This window comes from Pteronotus mesoamericanus, unplaced genomic scaffold (assembly GCF_021234165.1).
Source record: "Pteronotus mesoamericanus isolate MK-2021 breed Mesoamerican mustached bat unplaced genomic scaffold, CSHL_Meso_final scaffold_31, whole genome shotgun sequence".
Classification (NCBI taxonomy): domain Eukaryota; kingdom Metazoa; phylum Chordata; class Mammalia; order Chiroptera; family Mormoopidae; genus Pteronotus; species Pteronotus mesoamericanus.
The window spans coordinates 36,217,192-36,238,253 of NW_026555312.1; the positions used below are offsets into that span (position 1 = coordinate 36,217,192).

Sequence of the window (21,062 nt, forward strand, 5' to 3'; positions counted from 1 at the left end):
GCCTGAGGTGGGATTTGAACTGAGGTTTGCCTGACTCCAAAGCCCATGCTCTTATTCACTACTCTGTTGTGTGACACTAGGCAGGTTACTTCCTGTCTGAGCCTCAGATTCTCACTTTTGAGGGGGTACAACAGGAACATGCTGGTGCTAGCTGCTCCCTCTAATACTCACTCTGCTGGGTGCCATCCTTGGCCAGGTCCACTTGCTTGTCCAGGGTAGGATCCCAGACTTATCACCTTTTCTTTAAAGAGAAGCCATGCCATCTCATGGAAGAATATGCCTGGAGGCTGCCTCTGGAATCCTACCTTTCCCCCAGGACCTTGCACCCGGGCTGAAACGTGAGCAGAGCAGCAACTCCCTAAAGAGCTTGAGGTGGCAGGACATGCTGACTCCACAACCTCATGGGGTTGGAGGAAGACCAGGGCCACTGGGACTCTGGAATATGGGGGGCCCAGGAAGGCTTTGCCCTCCCTGCCCGATCACCTCTGGGTTCCAGCTGCCAGCTGTGGGTGCCAGGGCAGGGCACAAGGAGGGGTGATCGTATCTGCTCCTCCTCTCTCCCCTCCAGAGGTTGTAAGGCCATGGAGGAGTCAGCCTCTCCAGCCTGGCTTTTCAGGCTGCTCCCCCTTATATATCTGGCAGGAATCTGAGCAGTTTTCATTACTCTCTTCCATGGATGCAGGTCCCCCAGCTAGGAAAAGACAGTACCAAAACCCAGGCCACGTAACTCCCAGCCCAGACTCTGCCCAGCCCCCAGGCTCCACTGCTTAGGCCAACCCAGTGCCTGACCCTGGACACTCATGTCCCCTCAAGCTGACTCTCTCCCCTATCTAAAAACAACCTTACAATTCTTGGTCCCCGAGTATCCTCAGGGGTCCAGTTCCCTCTCAGTAGGCAGGAATAAATTGGTCCCATAAATCCCCTGCTCCTACCAGAGTCCTGTGAAGCCCCAGGCACTCAGGCATCCCAGGGTGTTAAGGAGAAAACCACGACTGTCTCCTGCGGGGGGATAGTGCTGCCCAGGGTGCCTAGGACTGGGCAATGGAAAGACTCTCCTCTGGTCTCTCCAGGGGTGGACAGGCCTGTTGGGCCTCATATACCACTGGCCTCATTAGACACAGACCACCTCCAAGCCCCAGGATCTTCCTGTCCCTGTGCTCGCCAAAATGGTCTTCTGCCAGGTGGGGTTCCCCAGGCCTGGCTCTGAGAAGCCCTGAGCCAGGCTTAGAAGTCTGTGGGAAGTCTGCGACTCTGGGAGTCTGGAACTCCCAGGCCCTAGCCCAGTTGCTCAGTAGCTGTTTGACTGAATAAGCTACAGCCTCTTGGTCCTCAGCTTTTGCATCTGTACCAGGGTTGGACTCAACAGCAATCCTCATCCCCGCCACTGGTGGAACACTTCCTGAGTGCAAGGCATTACGGTCCCTTGCTCAACCTCCTAACAACCCAAAGTACAATAGTAAGACCATGTTTGTTACAAATGGGAAGATCGAGGTCTGAGAAGTTAAGCAACAATCCCAAACAGCTATAAGTGTTGGAATAGGAAGTCACTCAGACCTGACCTGGAACCTCAGAGACGTATGATCAGGTGACAAGGTGACCTGCCTGTCTCTTGGTACTTCTGTCATCCAGGGCAGCGGTCCCCAACGTTTTTGGAACCAGGGACTGATTTAGTGGAAGACAATTTTTCCATGGACTGGGGTGGGGAGGATGGTTTCAGGATGATTCAAGCACATTACTCTCAAGCTCACCTCCTGCTGTGTGGCCCAACTCCTAAGAGGCCCAGATTGGTACCGGTCTGCAGCCCGGAGGTGGGGGGGCCCCTGATCCTGGGCATCCCTTTCCAGGGCTGAATTTGGAGCGTCGAGGTTTGATGTGAATGGATGGGGCCACATCTGACCTTCCTGGTCAGCTCATGTGCAGGTGGGTCTTAATTCAGAACCCCTCACAGCCGAGGGTAGGTTCAGAGTATGACCTGGTGAAAGATGGCACAAAGTTGGGGTGGTGACCTGGCTCTGGGCAGTCCCAAGGTCAGCCCCAGAACTGCTTTCCCATCCCGAAAGACTGGGCACTCTACATGGGAAGTGGCATACAGCAGGCACTCAATAAATGCTTATGGAAAGACTTGATGTGCCTAGTCCCTGCACAGGCCCAAGCCAAAGCTACAGGGGTATTCTGCCTGGGGGGACCCCCGAACAGAGGTGGTTGAAGTCATCATGCTCCTGGGCCTTAGGACACACCCCTGTGGGTCTAAAGCCTAGTTAATCCAGTCAATGCCTTTAGCCAATGCCATGGCAGGAGCTTCTGGAAGTCCCTGAGCAGGCCTTCCCCCAGCCCGCCCTCAACCTGACCCCATGGAGATCCCTTCAGGAGGCCCATCCCCCGCCAGGACATAATAATGACCATAATGAGAGCAGTCACCCACATGTGTGCACAGCACTTTACAGGTTACAAAATGTTTCACATACATCTCATCAATTCCTCACAACAGCCCTGTGAGGTAGGCAGGGCAGAGAATAATGTTTCCATCTGTACAGATGTGGAGACTGAGGGTCAGTGACATGTCTGTGGCTGCACAGCCAGTCAGGGGCACAGCTGGGACCAGAAGTTAGGCCTCGTCCCTGCCGCTGGCTTTCTCGGCTGACTATGCTGTCCTCCAGGAGGACCCCAGTCCCTGTCCAGAGTATCAGCCACACCCGACCAGGCCTCTGACCCTTGGCAGCTCAGCAGACAGCCCTGCCCCCATCTGGCAGCCCTGTCCCGTCCACCTGCTCCCAGCAAACAGCCAGCTGGGAGGTGAGCCCACACCCGCCACTCTGCCGGCTCCTGAAGGCTGCCCTGGCAGGGTGGGTGGGTGGGTGGTTGGGGTTAGAACCTCCTTTCCTGTTTTCCTGAGTTATCCCTCCCCACAGGGGAAGAGAAGAGAAAGGAGGAAGAGGAGGAGAAAAACTAGAAACTGAGTTGGAAGAGGGCCCTGGAGCAACCAGGATGTCAAAAGTTTGCATTCCGACTAGCTATAGAAATAGTTTTTTTCTCTTTTTATTATTTCAAGTTTTCATAAAAATCCATAATTATTGAAACCCAAGTTACAGAAGAAGTTTGTAACTTTTTAAATTGAATTACTGACTTCTGCATGTTGGTCCGTCAGTTTCTGACTCCAGTGTGTCCACGTGTGCCCCTGTGCATCAGGTTTCCCAGGCCTGGATTTCTGAGGTCCTGGTGGAGAGAGGGGAGTCGGTAAGGGCCAGTGGGGCAGGCCAGGACAGCAGTGGGGACCAGGGAGGCGTGGCGCAGAGCTAGGGAGGGCGCCCCCCCCCCATGCTCATATCATCTTCATGTTGAACTTGCGGGGTGCATCAGTGGAGCTGATGCCTGCATCCGACTTGCGTGGCACGTACTCAATTTCGATGTTGTGCTTCGTGTTGCCCTTGCCTCGGCTCCAGAGGAACAGCAGCACCAGGCAGAAAAGTACGACGCCCAGGAAGGAGATGAAGCCCATGGTGGTGGCAATAATGAGGGTCTTGATGTCGAAGGGGAAAGGCACAGTGGCTCGGGTGCTATTGGCCTCTCCCTCACCCGGCTGGTTGGAGATAAAGGCGAAGGTCTTGTTGGGCTGATGGGGCCAGTCAGGTGAGTAGCTGCGCACATGCAGATGAGCGGGCATGGAGTCGTTGCCACCCGCGTTGGCTGCAATGCACAGGTATGTGCCGTTGTCCTGCACCTGGGCATAGCGTACCTCCAGCGTGCCATCAGGGAAGACCGTGAGCCGCCCGTTGCTCTTGGCAGAGACCAGGTGCTTGCGGGGCGATAGCCAGAGGATGGTGGGTGGCGGGTCACCATCCGCCCGACACACAAACTGCACCGTGTGGCCCTCATCCACAAACACCTGTTGGGCCTTGCGGTCCCGGATGCGGGCACGGCGGCAGGTGAAGTAGTTGGGCAGGAGCACATCGGGGAAGTCCTTGAACTCCTTGCCCTGGACGAACTCGGGTGTGGCACACGTGGGCTGCTGCCGATTGAAGTTGAGCCGCCAGCGGCGCCGGAACACCCACAGGAGACGGCAGTCACAGGCCAGCGGGTTGGAGTCCAGGATGAGAGTCTCTAGGTTGCCCACTGAGTGGAAGGCGGACTCCTCCAGTGTGGTCAGCTGGTTGCCAGAGACGTTGAGCACACGCAGGTGGTTGAGGCCACGAAAAGCATAGGGCTCCACCACAGCCAGCTGCCCACCCACCAACTGGATCTCCTGTAGCCGTAGCAGCTCATGCAACATGGAGCCCTCAATGGTGCTGATGGGGTTGTAGGAGAGGTTGAGGAAGCGGAGATAGACCAGATGGCGCACAGCCAGGTAGGGCACAGCAGTCAGATTGCAGTGTGTGATGGACAGGGACGTCAGATTGAGACCATAGAGGCAGTTGGGTGTCATGGTGTCCAAATACGGCCAGTGGGAGATCTCCAAAACCTTGAGCCGGTACAACCTCTTGAAGGAATAGTCTCGGATGGCATTGATATTGAGGTGCCGAAGCCTCAGGACAATGAGACTGTGCAGGTGAGACAGCGCTTCGGTGGGGATGGAAGTCAGGTTGCATTTCTCCAGTGTCAGCTGCTCCAGGCTGTTGAGGCCACTGAAGGCGCGGTGGGAGATATAGACAAGGTCGTTGTCACCGACCTCCAGTGCCTTGAGGTTGTACAGATCCTGGAACATGTAGTCCAGCAGAATGACGATCTTATTCTCGCTGATGTCCAGCTTGGTCAGGTTACTGAGACCAGTGAAGACGCCTAGCGGGATGAGCTTCAGACGGTTGCTGCGGAGTCCCAGTGTTCGAAGGTTGAAGAGGTTATTGAAGGCGCCAGGCTCCACAGTGCTCACAATGTTTTCATTGAGCTCCAGCTCCTCCAGGTGTGGGAAGCTGGCAAACTCATCCTGGTTCAGTGTTTTGATGCGGTTCTTGCCCAGGTCCAGCAGGCGGGTCTCAGTGGGGATGCCCTCGGGCACAGCCACAAAACGTTTGCGGTGGCAGAGTACTGCACGGTCCTGGGCGGAGCACTCACAGCGGGGTGGGCAGCCTGTGGCTGAGCCTGACAGCACTGAGCCCAGCACCAGCAGGAGGATGGGCTGCCAGCAGGCCAGGAGGGGGCTGGGCATGCTCCTCTCGCCCCCTGTCAGCATCCTCTTGCTTACCTACAGCCCAGAGCAAGCACAGGACAGAAGGGGCAGTTAGAGGATAGTATCTGGCTGGACTCCACCCTGAGCCTCCTGTGCCCCACCACCATCCTGCTCTGTCAGAATGTCCCCGACTCAGATAGACAGGCAAAAGGCTAGAGTGGCATATGACACCTGACTGGGACCCCGTAGTGAAGTCCAGATGCCTGAGGGTGGAGGGAAACTCCTGTCACCCTATGCTGCTTCCTTATTGCCACTTACCCTGCCCAGAGCCCTACTGAAGGGTCTTCCCAGCATCTCTCGAATCAAGGGGGTTCCAGAGGAGCCTGGTATTGGCTCTAAAGGGGTCACCCACCTCCTTTACATTTTATGTTTTATACGTGTGTGACGCCAGGCCTGCGCCGTGCCCCCGCCCCGCACCCCCTGCATCCTGAGCCACTACTTCCCCCAGTGCTCATCAGAGATTAAAGCCAGGCGTGCTGAATTGTCCTTGGGGGCTCACAGAGAGACTCAAGGCTGAGGCCTCTGGGAACAGTCCACAGAGGAGCATATCTGGTCCCTAGCCTGCGGGCAAGAGCTTCTGAGGCTGTTGGAGACTCACCTCACAGCCTGTAGCCTGAGATGCCCTAAGTGAAGACACCACAGTCCAAATTCTGTGCGATCAGCAAACCCAGTGGTACATGTCAGTGTTCATGAATCTGCTCCCCAGTGGGGTTTCTCGATCAGTGAAGAGCACTCCCACCCAGAAATCTGGGACCCAGCCTGATGCCTCCCCACAGAGCCTCTTCAACTCTCCCCATCTTCTGGGTCCCCACAGTGGCCCGCCAGGCTCCTGACTGCAGGACTCCAGGAGTGAGTTCTCCTGGCCTTGGCTCCTGTACTTCTGTCCTCTTGGAATGCCCTGTCCTGCCTGTTTGAAACCTCAGCTTCTGGGCCTAATTTCACGTCCAGTGCTCTGAGAAGCTTTTTCTGATCCCCAGCGAGAAATATGCTCCTCTCCAAAGACCCTCCAGCCTTCATTGCTCTGTCTTCTGGGATTTCAATCACTTTCATCCTAGTGCCAAGTTCTGTGCAGCTGCTAGTCTGAGGTAGGCAGTCAGAGCCCGGAAGCCCAGGATGGCACGGGCAGCCTGGAGGGGCTGGTACACACTGCAGCTCTGAGGATGTGAGGTTTGTCATAGCTGGGCCCTGAGTAACATGCAGGACTTTGGTGGTGGTAACAAGGATGACAATGCCAGGGCCCAGTTTGAGCACAGGCTGCAGGTGGAGGGAACAGGGGTGTGCAAAGCTAGTTCCCCATTACTGTCTCCCAGTCTGTGATGTTCAGAGGCCACTTGCTCACACTCGTACTCAGATGGTCTCCCCATTTTCTCCTTCCCTCCTTTGTTCCATCACTCGTCTGGACCTCTCCAAACTCCAGGGGGTGGACAAGATGGCCTCTTGGAGCCGAGCTGCAGCCCTCCACTTCTGGCGAGGCAAAGATCCATCCATCCCAGCCTGGCACCCTGGGGCTCTGCTGCCTGTCCACACTCCCCACATCGTGGCCCTGAGGAGGGCTCACTGCAGGAAGTGGAAGTGCAGGCTGAGAGAGCCCACCTCTCTGCCCCAGCTCAGTCCCTTCCCCCACCCCTTCCAGCCTCTCCCCACACCTGTGCACAGTTTCCACTTTCAAGGCCATGGTTCTTGTCACCCACACTTCAACCCTTAAGGCAACTGGGGCCTGGGGGGCTTGCGGCTGCCCAAGAATACCCAGTCCATACAAGGGAGGACTTCAGACCAGAGCTTTGGTTTATCCGACTCAGTGGAACCACATGCTTTCGAATGCTCCAGTGAAAAGAGTGGTCTCTCAGGACTGACAGGTGCTCCCTAGCTATAGATCAACTAAATGACTGATTAACCAGAAAGGGCTCTGGCTGTCACCAACATGTGATGGAACTGCGAGATTTTGTCATCCCCAAGGGCTTTGTCCACCCCCTACCCCTTCAGCCCTTCTCATCCTCTCTGCAGATTCTTCTGTGGTTCATCCTTCCCCACTCCACCCCTACCTGGCCATTTTCCATAGTCACACATGCTCCAGGGACCCATCAGAAAAGCAAACATCTGACAGCAATCAATAAATAACCAGGCTAGCAGCTGAAGCCTGCACAGGTAGGAGGTTGGGGACCTGCAGAGGTAAACAGGACTTTTAGCACCGAGCTAGGGGTTGGGTTGGTGGGCAGGGTGGGGGATGAGGAATTAGAGGGGGTTAGCAAGGGCACAGGCCACCTAAGATGTTGGTAAGCCCCTCACACAGGCAATAATCTGGTATTGGAGGCCGCCACCACCTTGCCGCATCCTACCCAACTACCTCCTTTCCCACCATCCACCCATGATTCTATCTCATTCTGGCCAGGTCCTCACATTCCTGCCTTGAAGCCGTCTCTGTTTGGAGAGCTCTCCCAGCCTTCTGCTCCAGCAGCCTTTGTGACCTTCCACCCCAAAGGCTACCTCCTCCATGAAGCCATCCTTGAACTACTCAGTCAGAAATCATCTCTTGCCTACCACACTGAAGCACCTTACATTTATTAGTATTGATATTACGTAACTGACATATAGCACACATCATTCTAAAAATGACTTGAGCCAACTGACAGAAAAGCTAAATGACAAGATGATAAAAAGACAAAACTAAAGAGGGCAAGCCAGTCAGAAAAGAATGCCACAAAATCCTAATTAATGATTGAAGGTGAGAGCTTCCTGGTGATATAAGCCAAGATGGAGCTATGCTCCACAGCCTGAACACTCGGCCCTGCAGCTGTTCCATATGTTTAACTGCAGGTCAGACAGTCATGGGTGCATCTCACCTGCTAGAAGTTGAGATGCCTAAGGACCAACGATGTGGTGCAGCCTCAGACCAAGGTGTGGCACATGCAGGTACCAGTGAATGCGCTTTGAAAGGAAGGGTGTGCCTGAGTTTTTACAGGAGTTGAAGTCCCTCTGATGGAGCTGACACAAGCAGACAGCAGAGCAATGAGAGAACTAGGGAATCCAAATATGTTGGTAGGAGAAAGTTGGTTGGCATTGCCTTGTGCGGCTGCCGCCCTCAGGCCTGGCAGTGAGACCGCAGGGCCATGTTCCACAGGCCTGGAATAGCTCCAGAAGGGCATATCCTCTGAACTACCTCCACTCACCTTTTACATTGGGGCTCTCGTGAAAGGTGAGGAAACTGAGGCCTGGAGAGGTGAAGATGTTGGTCCAAGCTGACACAGCAGTAGCAGAGCATGCCCATGAGGTCTCTATGACCTAGGGATGCTGGCAGGTCATGTCTGAGGGGCCACCAAAAATGCTAAGTGCTCAATGTGCTGCTTCTGCCATTCTCACACCATTAATCCTTCAGGTTACTCCTGAAATTGCCAAGGAGATGTTTTATGCATTTTAATCAGTGTTTTATTTTGAGTCCTTGCCCCCTGAAGGGCTTCCCACAAAGGCAAGAGTATAAGAATTGGACCAATAAATACAAAGGAAATAAACACTGTAGGCAGGCAGGTGGGCAGGCAGAGGAGAGCCGTGCTGGGACACACTGCTCAGACCCACAGCAGGCTAAGTCCTTTCAGTCCCAGGTCCCTGGGCTGCCTGTCACCCCCATCAGACCTGTGCTGCCACCATCACACCCTCATGCATATCCTAGGCAGATATGGCCAGCTCAGCTGCTTCCCATGCCGGCCACTCCACTGTGAAGAGGGTCATTGCCTGTCCTCTCTGGACTATTCTCCTCCACTGTGTAGTGAGAGGCTGGATTCCAGGGTCCTTGAAAAAACCCACAATGAAACTAGACCTTCTTCAGCTGGGAGAGTCAACATCCTCTAATGCGGTTGGGGGACTAAGGGGAGTCGGGGCTCAGGCTCCAACCGCAGCTCCACTGGGACTAGAAGGACCTGTTTGAGGGTACTCATACTGTGGCTGTCTCCTCTGAGGCTCAGGGTGTGAAAGCGCAACTGGTGGAGATAGAAGGGGCATGGACCTGTAGAATCACTGGGGAAAGTCAAGGGTGATTCGGCAGTATCTGGATGCTTCCAGGGTCAAGTGTGTGTCTCCTCCGCACATCCAGCCCACAGGCTTTATACACACTGTCTGAGGAACCCTCACACCAGCATTCAAAAGAATTATTTCTTACATATTTTACCGATGAGAGTAACTGAGATTTCCAAAAGGGAATTCATTTGCCTTAGGCTGAGGCCACAAAGTTAGGAGGCAGCAGAGCTCAGCTCTTTCTGGTTCAGCTGCCTGGTCCAAGACCTGCCTGGTGTGAAGCACGGTTTCTTTCAGACACACAGGCCAGACCGGGTAGGGCAGGTATGTCAGAGCAGGGTGAGGGTAAGGCCCCAGAGCTGAAGGAAGGCACTACCTTCGACAGCTGCAAGTAAGCACCCTGGGTCCCGCAAAGCTGACAACAACCTTTCCCCAACTATCTGAAAATAGTATGTTGAACTCACGGAATTTTTTCAGTGTTTTCCCACCATACCCTTCTGCTTTGCCTATTGCACCGTCTATGTGAGAATCTCACCTAACTTGGGGTCAGCTGCAGCACAGGGTAGAATGTTTAGATATTTTAGGTTTCTAGTATCAATATTTCATGGTATTCTCACTCAGCATTACTCAGAGACCACAGGGATCCCCAGCACACCCCAGGGGTGTGAGGTCCCTGGCAGGGAGGTGCCACTGCTATCCCTGGAGACCTGGGGATGCAAGGGCCTCTGAGTTCTCAGTCTGGCAGTGAGGCAGGTGTATGAGATCTCATCTTGTCCTGACACCCTATGACTGAATCTACAGCAAGAGGGAGTGAAGATGGATGAACAGAGGTGCTAGGCCTGGGAATGGGGGCCAAGGGCTCCTGAAAGACAGCCTAGGGCCCTCTGCCCACCAAGAAATGACCAGGACAGCAGGAGAAGGGGGAGGTGACAGAAACAGAAAGACACCCAGTGGGCAAGCAGGAGAGAAAAGGAGTGGAAGTGAGAGGCAGAGAAAGCAGAGAAAAAAGATGGGTAGCTGGGCCTGAGGGCAGCGGAGGGTGGAAGGAGTCTGGGAAGACAGGAGGAGAGCTGTCCCTGCAGATTCAGCTACCATTTTCTGGGGTCCTCCTGCTTGTGTTGCCTATCAAAAAGTCCTAGCCAGTTAACATATCCTGTCCTCACTGACACTCCACAAAGCAGGTTTGATTATTTGGAAGAGGGAAGGGACTCATGCAGGGTCACTAAAGAACATGGGGAGAGCCCTAAAGACCTGCCCTGTTCCCAAGTCCCTGCCTGTCTGAGGTCCCTTCTTTGCCTTCAGCTCCAGGGTACAAAGTGACTGGATCCATTTCATGAAATTATCAGTGTGTTAGTAGAAAGTGTACCTGCTCACAGGCAGCCATGGCCGTGGGGTGGGTGAGGCCTGTCTCAAAAGACCTTAATGGCCATTTCTCCCACTGTGAGGAGATGCCTGGACATCTCCCATTGGGCCTTCAGAATCAAGCTCATGGGTCTCTTCCCCCATGCAGCTCTTCTCAAACCCCCAGGAAGATGTCCCCTTTGCCAGCACTGCTGGTATGTTTACCTCTCTCCCTCCCTTGGTTAGAGCTTCAGCAGTGCCACCCCATTCTGTGCTCCCTCAAGCAGGGCTGGGGCTGACACAGCTCAGCACCCCTAGGCCATCTTTCTGGGCCAGAGACAGCCCATCCAACAACTGCCAGGAACGCTCCCAGAGCAGCTCTGACCCCAGCTGAGGCTCTTCACAGAGGCTTCATGGAGGAGGTATAACATGTGCTCATGCTGAACTCAAACACACTTCCACAGGCCAAGTAAGAGGACATTTCAACAGAGGGAAGAGTGAGAGCAAAGGTGTGTGGGGTGGTCTTGACTCGTCTGGTCCCTGTGAGAGCATCCAGAGACTCCAACTTGATCTCTCTCACCCCAGCCCTGAGGGGACCAGAACACTCCATTAGGTCTTTCTAGGGCTAATCTCTGCTGAGGTGTGAATGGCTACTCCTGGTCTAAGGTGTGAGCTGCTTAATGGGGGAGCTCATTCGCAGTGTGGAGAGGAGGGGCAGGGGAGGGCGTGTTGTGCACAGGTCTGCTTGCCTTTGCCACCCTCTCTCTCTTCCTTCTCTTCTTCCCCAAGCTGTCCTCTATAGGGAGAACCATTAACCTGGAAGAAAACTGAGGTCATGTCCTTTGTCATGTATCATTCTTTATTTTCCTCTTGTTCTTGGTTCTGGCAAAGAGTTATTCTGCCCCACCCATATGCATGAGGCCAGTGTGGGTGTGTGTGCCTACTGACACTCCTCCTGATATTGCTCACCCTCCCTGACCCAGAGCCACCAGCCCCATCTCTTAGGTGCACTTGAAAACTCAATACTCTCCCAAAGGTGCTCACCTGTCCTCTTAGCTGGGGCCGGGCTGGAAGGTGCTCACTGGGCACGTGAGGCTGCCTGCCTGTTTGCTAGAGCAGCCACCAGTCCCCCCGCCCCCACCCCCACTGACTTGTGCGGCTGCAACTGTGTGGCCCTGGGCACACAAACCTCACACCCCTGCCTACCTCACCACTCGCCCCACTGAAGCACAGCCCATCTCAGGAGGTGCAGCCTTCTGACCAGCCCATGGTTCCAGGACATTTGTGGAATAAATTATGAATTTTAATTGTCAAAGTATCTTCGTGTTTAAAGGCTTCTCTATATAGGCTCTGCCCTGCAGGAGTGGCCAGCTTGGTGGGGAGAAGCAGGGGTGGGTGGGGTAAGACCTAGAGGAGGACACTTCAGGTAAGCAAAGGGCACTGGGCATACAGGGCCCAGGCCTTGGCTCCAGCCAGTATGCCTCTTCCCTGCTGTGTAATCTTGAATGAGTCCTGAATCATTCTAGGCCCTGCCTGTCCTGGGGTGGTTCTGAGGTGAGAGACCAGCCAGGAAGCTAGGAACTGACCTGGGGAAGGTTGGAGAGGCCACTGGTTCTGGGAAGCTTCTTTGCTGTCGGTGCTGGGACCACTTGAGTGAATGGCACCCCTACTTGGATTGGAGCTGTCCCAGAATTGAGGAGGGGTAGGCAAGCACCCATGTGGTGACCTGAGGGAGCTCAAGAAAAACCCAGGTCCTGCACCCCCATACTTCCCTTCCCATCTGTCTCCAGGTCTGAGATACCAATCTGGGGTCTAAGGGGCGAGAAGTTGTCCCCAAAGGACTCCGGCCCCATCCCCTGCCCAGGTCAGTGGCCCCTGGGGAGGTGCCTGGCAGAAATGCCTGCCCCATCTCCACTCATCCCCTCACACCTTCCTGGGGCCTTCTGGGGTCCTCTCCCAGGTGCCCCAACCCTCAGGGCTCCTTCACTTGAAAAGAGCTCAGGCTTTGGAGTCCTGGAACTGCCAATGCCATCTGGGACGTCCACAGGTTTGAACTTGAGAGAGGGGGTAGGTCATAACCTCAGAGTCCCAACGCAGGGAAGGGGGAGCTGAAGGGAGTGGTAGAACTAGCCTGAGGTTTGGAAAGCCCTGGTGTGCCAGACACCATTCTCAGTACTTTAACATCTAAAGATGCATTTAATCCCACCACAACCCATTGAGGTGGGTCCTGTTATCATCTCCACTTTGCAGATGGAAAAAAAGACAGAAACACAAAACAGTTCTGTAACTTGCTTAAGGGCACACAGGTAGCATAATATGAACTCAAACTTGAACTTGTTTAATCCTATCAGGCTGGTATATTATCTGTTTTACAGATTAGAGAACTGAGGCACAGAGGTAATACAACTCCCTCCAAAACCACAGTGATAAGTGGCAGAGCTGGGATTAGACTTGAGAAAGATAGACCCAAGGTAGTCCTGACCACTCCTGCATACCGCCTCTTCTTCATTCAGGTTCAAAGGCCTGCTGAGCTGCAGGATCGTGGGAAGGTGACTTTATATCTTGGGTCCTAAACTCCTCTTTCAGAAGAGGAAGTGGCAGATTTCATACTGTCTTCACAGGCTAGGGGCAGAGAGTTCAAGGAGGGGGTGGGGAGACATTTATACCAAACACATATATTCAGTGCTTTGTAGAATGACTCTACTAACTCTCACCACGTACCCTTTGAGAGAGGTACCATTATCCCCACTTTACTGGTAAGAAAACTGAGGCTCCACACTGTTAGCTTATCTGCCCAAGGTCACTGGGGCTTGTCTGACTCAGAGGCATGATAACTCGGGAGACCATCACACAAGTGAGGAATCAGAGGCCCACACACATCAGGGACCTGTCCAGGGCACCATAGCAGCTCAGGGCTGGGGCTTAGGAAGAACCCCCACCTCCTGACTGTAACCACCTTCTCTCCAATGTCATGCCAGGGTAACATGGTGGGGCTTATTCAGAAATAGGTGAAGGTTTGGGTTATTTCTGCCTCAAAAATGGAAAAAGGTTTAAAAACAACTCCCTAATACATCATAAACCAAGATCCAGTGAGTTATTTATAAACTCTTGCCCTTCTCCTGGCACTGACTGTTCAAAGCCCTCTCTGGTCAACTGAATCTTGGTGAAGCCCCTGACTAAGCCCATTTTTCCAACCTGGTATACTGAGCTCAATACCAAGAGGCAATTAACCCCACTGGGCAGACACATATGGGTGCCATGTTCTACTCAGGTACAATCGATGCCATCGCCCAGCTCCCTGCTCCTGAGACATCCAGGCCGTGGGGAGGGCAACGGCATAACTGCAGATCTTTAAGAGGTGTCCTAAGGCAGAGGGTGTGGAGTCTAGTGCAGGCCAAAAGGCAGAATCACAAGGTAGGCCCACTCTGCTCTGTGTAAGGAATCAAATGGAAGATTAGATAGCTCAAGATGGAAGATCTGCCTTGGTAAATAGTGAGTGAACAGCTCGTCATGAGAAGTGTGCAAGCAGGAACCACGGATCAGGGACATCGCAGGAAGACTCCTCTGCTGGGATCCATACCTCAGCAGCCCCTCCTAGCTCTGAGATACTGCCATCCTGCATCCAAGTGATGGGATTTGAGATGGCCAGACCTCCAAGTGTACCTGCAGCCCTGTGCTAGGCCAGGCAAGGGAAGGCTGCTGACCAGGCCCCACAATTCCCTGGAGCTGCCAACAGGTTCTCTGCAGAGGGAAGCAGAGGAGGTGGCAGAGAGAGACTAATTCCCTGAAATGGGAAAAAACAGAAAAACACACACACCACGCACCCTAATAACATGTAATAAGAGGTTGGAGACAAGGAACAATGCCCAGTTAATGTCACCCTGGCGGCAATCAATTTGGGTGTCACATGAAATAAGCATAATTATTCCACAAGCTCCATCGCTCCTCTCTAACCAGCTCCAGGGGCCCCTGTCTGGGCAGGGAAAGGCACCAGGCTGGCAGAGGGAGCCACTCCAGATAACCTTGTCAGCACCGGCCTTCTCAGCCCCTGTGGGGAGGAGGCTTGAGGGCCTCACAGGGGGCCTTGAAAATGCCCAGGAGCCAGCTTGCTCAACCTACCCCTCAGTCGCTCAATGGTAAGAGTAATCAGGGAAGACTCCCACAGAATGGGAATGAAGGAAGAAGAAAATATAGTTCATTCCATCCTGTTCATTCCCCAAGTCACCAAACTCTTATTGAGCACTCACCAGTGTGCCAGGGTATAGAGACTAGGCTTTTAGGGCCCTGTGCATTATTGAAATAATGAAGCACAGGCTTCCTCTATCTCCCAAGCTAGGACCACCCCTGCATATCCTGGGGTGAACACAGTACCACTGGGGTTCCTTTCATTCTAAATGCCCCTCCTCCATTCCCACTTCATCGAGGAGTCCTCCCTGACCTTGCCCATCCTTCAAAATAGGGGTTGTACAGACAGCATTCCAACCTTGGAAACTGAGGTGCAAAGGGGCCAATTGCTTAGTGAGTATGTGTTACACACTGGCTGCTGCTCACCTCAACCCCATACACAAGAAACCCTGAATTCCAGAAATGTAAATCAAGACCATAGAGTTTACCATTTTACACTTATTCAATCAGTAACAATCGAGACATCTGAGCATAGGAGTACCGATGAGGGTGTGGAGCAAGGAGGACATTACCTCCTGCTGGGGACACATAAAGGGTCCAACTAATTTGGAAGACACTTCTAGTAAATATGAATGCAAATGTATCCCCCCACCCCCACCCCGCAGCCCAGCAATTCTGCTCCCAGCTCTGTGCCCAGAGACTATGCCCCAGGAGACAGGACAGGCAGGTTTACGGCAGCATTGTTTGTAAGAGTAAAAAGGAAAACAACCCACATGTCTATCAACAGAAGAATAGAAAATACACTGTGTTGTGTCCAAACAACAGACCACTGTATATCAGTGAACATGAATGAACATCTATTATTTGCAATAATAGAGATGAAGCTTATAAACACGGGTACACTTTCATGTTCTTTTTACAAAGTTGAAAAGTAACTAAAGCTGAATAACTTCTATGTATCAAAATACGATTTAAAAAGGCAAGGAAATTCTAAATGGATAATTTAGGGTAGGGGTTACCTCACAGAAAGAGGCCAATGGATAAGGTGAGGAGAAGCACAAGGGAAGACGTACTTTGTTATTTAAGTGCTAACATTCAGGTTGGGGAGTAGGGTCACAGTGTTCATTGTATTATTATTATTATTATTATTATTATCATCATTAATACTAAATGCATTGGTTAGTTAATTAGCAGGTCACACTCAGTACAGTGAACAAGAGCCCCAGAGCAGAAGCCAGGAGGAAGACATTCTAGCCTGAGCCCCATGGTTGTTAGCAGGGACTTAAGTAAGTCATTCCACCTCTGTGGCTTTGTTTTCTAGCTATCCAATCAAATCTCTGTACCACCTACAAGGGTAAGACTGAGAGCACCTCACTGACAGAAACTGTGAGTAGTGAGCATTTCTAGAGAGCTTACTGTGTACCAGGTACTGCTCTAAATATCTCGCATATATTAACATACTTAATCCTCATGAAGGTCCTAGAGTTAAACACTGCTATTACCCTCACTTTATCAATAAGGACAGTGAAGCCCAGAGAGATGAAGTAACTTGCCCAAAGTCACAGGGCTAGGCAGTATGGAGCTAAAATTTAAACCTGGGCATCTGGCTCCAGGGTTCACTCTCAACACTTCACTATATATAAAGTGACCTGGAAGGAACTGAACACACGTGAGGAGAAGACTGTTGTCAGCACAGCTCTACCAGGCCCATCACACTCAAGGATGTTTATTCAGTCATTTATTCAACACAGAAATAAAGGTCAGCATCAAAGATGCCTTGAATGCATTTGGAAATGAACTTGTCCTCCCACACTTTCTCCAAAGAACTATCCCTGATCCTGGAATCCTTTGCTTTCTGTGTCTCTCCCATGTCTGCCACTGCCTCAGGACCCACATAGTCTCTCTCTTCCTGGAGGACCCCTGACAGTCGCAGCCCCCAAGAACAAATCCCATTCTTCTTTGAGTGTCTGTGTGAGAGCACCCCGCCTTGGTCCTCCTTAGTGGACCCCTGCCTGAGGCATCCGTGATGTTACCTAGCTCTGTTCTTTACAGGCTGAGACCATTGCGTCCCCTCCAGGTAGTCCTTGCCACCAGCCAACAGCTGCTCCCTGGAGCCTCCCAGTGTCTTCCCCATTCCAGGGCCGGAAAGGGGAGGTCAGGAGGTGAGCACACAATTACCCACCGTGTTCAAAGCAATCCATGGGAGCCATAGAAGGGCCTAGCCTGGAGCCAAGCAGGCAGCTCAGCCAGGATGTGTACAATAAATGCACAAATGAGTGGGTTGGTATGATATTAGGTGTAAACCAATGTAATTCTACCCTGTGGGTACCTGGTGGGTCAGTGACTTGGAGCAGTCAGGGAGGTTTCCTAGATGGGCCAGGAGAAGGAAAGGAGGAGAGGGCCTCTGGGTAAGGATGTTGGATCAAGCCAGGTGATGGGTGGACATGCAGAAGAACTTACTGATGGGAACAGAGAGCCATTGGGAGGGAGGGACTCTGGGGCTGGAAGGCTACCTACCATCTTTACATAGATGTGCCACACACAGGACAGACAGACCAAAAGACCCTGGCCAGGAAACCAAGGCTCTGACCCTGAAACCACCCCCACTTCCTGCCTCCCTCCCAGACCTTTCTCTAGCCTCACATGACCCACTTCCTGACCCTCCATTGGACACAGCTCCATGCCTCGTAGGACCCCTACGCAAATCACCACACAGCCTCACTTCTCAACAGGAATGCAGCACTAGCTCTGACTGTCATCGCCCAAGCATTTGCTTGGGACATACCCCTGGAGAGCAGCACCATCACTGGTACCAGAGATCCTGCCTCGCTTTATGGTGACTGCCACGCTCACAAGAGGGTATGTGTATGTGTGTGTCCCTCTGGAATTCAGGGTTTTAGACAATCATATCTAATACAAGGAAAAATGGGTATTCAGAGGCACGGGATGGAGGAGCTGAGTACTGGGATCAAAGAGCGCTATTACAAGGGGCAGAGCGGTCTCTCCACCTCCCTCCAGTCACACAGGGGCCCTCAACCCACAAGTCATGCATGATACCTGGCCTTAGAGCACATGCCCATCCCCTAAAACTTGGCCCCTTGGTTTCAGGACCCACTCTAACTCCAGGCCCTTGGGAACACTGCAGCCTTGGCCAAGCCCTGTCATGGGCTTAATAGGCAGAGGGGAGGAGAGGGGGCTGAGACAACAAGAACACAACAGAGGACCTGCCCTGGCCTTTGCTAAGCCCCACTCCAGGAGGGGCGGCTGAGTGCTGCCTGGAGCTCCCATCTGGGTTCAAGGATTTGGCACATCACTTCTGCTACCTTATTTTCCCTCTCCTGCCTCAGGCTATGAGGAGAAAACAGGAGGGCCAGGCAAGCTGTCCCAGCAGACCAGGTGCTAGCTAGCATCTTCCCAAACTTATTAGGACTCTGAGAGCCACATGGCCCACACGAGGATAAAGGGTCTGGGGTAAGTAACCCTTTCCTTTCTTACCAGCACGTTTCACTGGTGAGGGATGAGGGGAGCCCCAGGCTCATTGCTCCCTGAGCAGGGGAGGCACCAGTGCTGGAGCTGTTAGCATACTGACCAAAAGGGCTGAGCCCTGAGCCCAGAGCCCAGGGCTAGGCTGGGCTGCGTGCCCTCTGGCAATCCAAACCAAGCAGAGGAGAACTGAGGGAGGGATGGGCTGGTAGGGAAGGGGCTTGCCCAGATGGTACTGCCCCCACTTCAGGGCCTCCTGCCCTCCCACCCGACCAGGGCAGAGCTGTTCCCATCCTCCCCACCCCACCCCAGGAGCTCTGAGAACAAAGAGGAGATGCTGCTGGCAGACTCTGGGCTGGATGGGGCTGGGCTTGGGGACCTTGCAAAGCACTGGGAGGGGACTGCCCACGGGGCCTGGCCTCACCCCTCCTCAAAGTGGGAGCCACCTGGAAGGGTACAGCTCCTGAGGGTCACTTAGCCACCGGGGCGCCCACAGAGGCAGAAAATCCCTTCTTACCTCTTTCTTCTCAGCTGGTTCCCACCTCCTACCCACTCTGCCTCAGAATAAAAAGTGGGGCATGATTGGTGAGAAGCCAGGGCTAAAGGCAAACAAAGGGGAGGCCCCTAAAGGGTTCTTGGGTCCTCCACAGACCCAATTCCCACTCCTCACTTTCCCTTTCCTCCTCACCACTGGGGTTGCTCCTTGTGAAGGGAGGTAGCCAGGCTCTAGGCTGAAGCTTGTGGAGAAAACTGGCTCCTCACCTGCATCCACTGGCCTGGGAGTGCCTGGTGCTGGCTCGGGTGCCTGTGGGTATCTGGGGTGTATGGAAAGAGGCAGCCACCCAGCCCCCTGACCAGGGGCTGTACCCTCCGGGGTGAACAGCGCTCAGAATGGGAGAAGGAAGGAAGACGAGCAGGACTGAGACTCCCGTGGGGGGTCCCTCTACAGCCCCGGGGTCCCAGCCAGCCAACTTGAAATTTGTTGGGGTGAGGGAATGGGAAAGGAAGAATCTTCTGAGGCTTGAAGAGAGTCAGATATTTGACCCCCAAGGGGGGCTCTGGGTTCACGGTGCCCCCCACGGACGCTCACCAAGGAGCTGCCCGCTTGGTGCTGGGCCTTGGCCGCCGGGCTCACCTGCATCTCTGGCCTGCCGTCGGTCCTCTTGATTCGGTCACCAATTGCATATCTCCCAGGCTGGGCCACAGCCCGTGCCCAGCCCCCTCCTCCGTCTCCTCCTCCTTGGCCAACACCTCCGCCAGTCGGTCCGTGAACCTTAGCTGAGCTGGCCGTCCCTCTGTCCGACCCACGCGGGCAGGAGCCAAGCCAGAGCTGGGGCCGGGGTCTGAGCTCCGGAGTGAAGAGCCAGGAGGCCGCGGGCCCGGCGGGCGGAGGTGAGGGAGCGCTCAGGACGTGCTATACCGGCTCCACGAACCTGGTTCTGCGCCCGGAGCCGGCCTAGCACCGCCGCTGCCTCTGCCGGTGGGGCCGAGGTCGAGGCCGGGAGCACTCCGCTGCGGGGCTGTGGCTGGGGCCAGGGCTGAGGCCCGCGGGCAGCGGACGCGCATGCTGCTTGGAGCCCCGCGTCGGGAGAGGGGCCGGGGCGACGCGGGTGGGGACTCCGTACACTCCGGGGCCGGGCCCCGCCGCCGCCAGCTGCGCTGTCGCCCGCCACCCGCTCCAGCTCCCGCTCCCGCGCCGGCTCCCGCCCGGGGTCCGCGCTGTGCCGCGGCGCGGGGAGGGAACGGGAGGAGCGAGGAGCGAGCCTGAGAGGGAGGGGTACCGAGGGAGGGAGGCAGCGAGTGAACGGCGGGAGCCGGGCGGGGGAGGAGAAGGCGCGGCAGCACAACCAAGCCGGGGGGTGCTCGTCTCCTTTCCGCGAAGGGGGCGGAGAGCGAGCAAAGCCCCCAACCCCTGCTTTGCACCCAAGGAACGGCGAAACTGGCAAGGGGCCCGCCAGCCTCGGGCGGGAGCCAGCGCCCAAGCGTCAAGCTCTGCACATGGCCGCGCCTCTCCGAGTCCGGGCTCCGCGCGAATCTCCGGCCATGCCACCCTCTTGTGTGCGCGCACCCTCTTCGGTGGCTATATGCGTGTGCATGTGAACCCGAGTGTGTTCACACATGTTAACTAGGGTCATTGCACACTGCGGTGGGAACGAACACACGAACGTGAACGGACAAAGCTCTCCACCCATTCAGGGTTGTTTGGAGGACAGCGTGGGAAGGGTCAGGCCCATAGCCTCTTTCCTGCGCCTTGTCCCCTCTTCTCGGAAATATCTGCAAGCAGCGGGAGAGCCCACAGTCTGGCGGTCTAGGGGCAAGCACGTAGACAGGGAAAGCTCCGGAGGACTGCGAGGAAGGGGCGCCAGCTCAGGGGCTTAATCCCAAACTGGGTCTTGTGCCCCTTTTGCAGTCAGGGTCCCCGCGCAGCCTGGCTTCCTGTCCAGCAGAGGGCAGCAAGCCACTCTGGCCGGCCCTGGCCACGGATACTCCATCCGATGACCAGCAGAGAGCAGCGTAGAGCCTCCGTTTGAGCTTGGGGGTCCCTCTCCTAGTACTCTAAAGGTCCAGGGGGTCCTGACTGGGGCCACATACTCTGATGGGACCAAGGAATGGGACCTCTCCTCAAACATCCAAATCCTTCTTGGCCAGCAGATACAGAGAATCAGCTGGATGGCAGTGTCTTGGCAAAGCATGCAGAGTGGGCTAAGACCCTTGGGAACTCACCTCTGTCAGCTGTACACTATCTTCCATCTTCTTGAAGGCAGAAGCCCTTTATCACTAAGCTAGTTTGATTAAGATGACCACGAATGCTGACACTGCCCCCCGCTCTCCACAGTTGGGAGTGCATTCCTTTAGCACACTAGTGCTCTTGACACCTTGGGCCCACAGATGTAGGGGTTGTGGCAGGCAGAGAAGAAGCTAAGGCTAGGTGGAGGAGACTGACACA

General features: G+C 54.4%; 1 protein-coding gene across 3 annotated transcripts in view; it reads right to left on the reverse strand.

Annotated features, from left to right (window-relative positions):
• Nucleotides 1–2,867: 2,867 nt before the first annotated feature.
• The window catches only part of LINGO1 (leucine rich repeat and Ig domain containing 1), a 188,241-nt gene continuing 170,046 nt past the window's right edge, over nucleotides 2,868–21,062 (reverse strand). For all 3 annotated transcript variants that reach the window (XM_054592038.1, XM_054592036.1, XM_054592037.1), the window contains one exon: nucleotides 2,868–5,176. In XM_054592038.1, the coding sequence (XP_054448013.1) occupies nucleotides 3,320–5,164 (1,845 nt within the window). In that variant the 5' untranslated portion in view covers nucleotides 5,165–5,176 and the 3' untranslated portion in view covers nucleotides 2,868–3,319. The remainder of the gene's footprint in view (nucleotides 5,177–21,062) is intronic.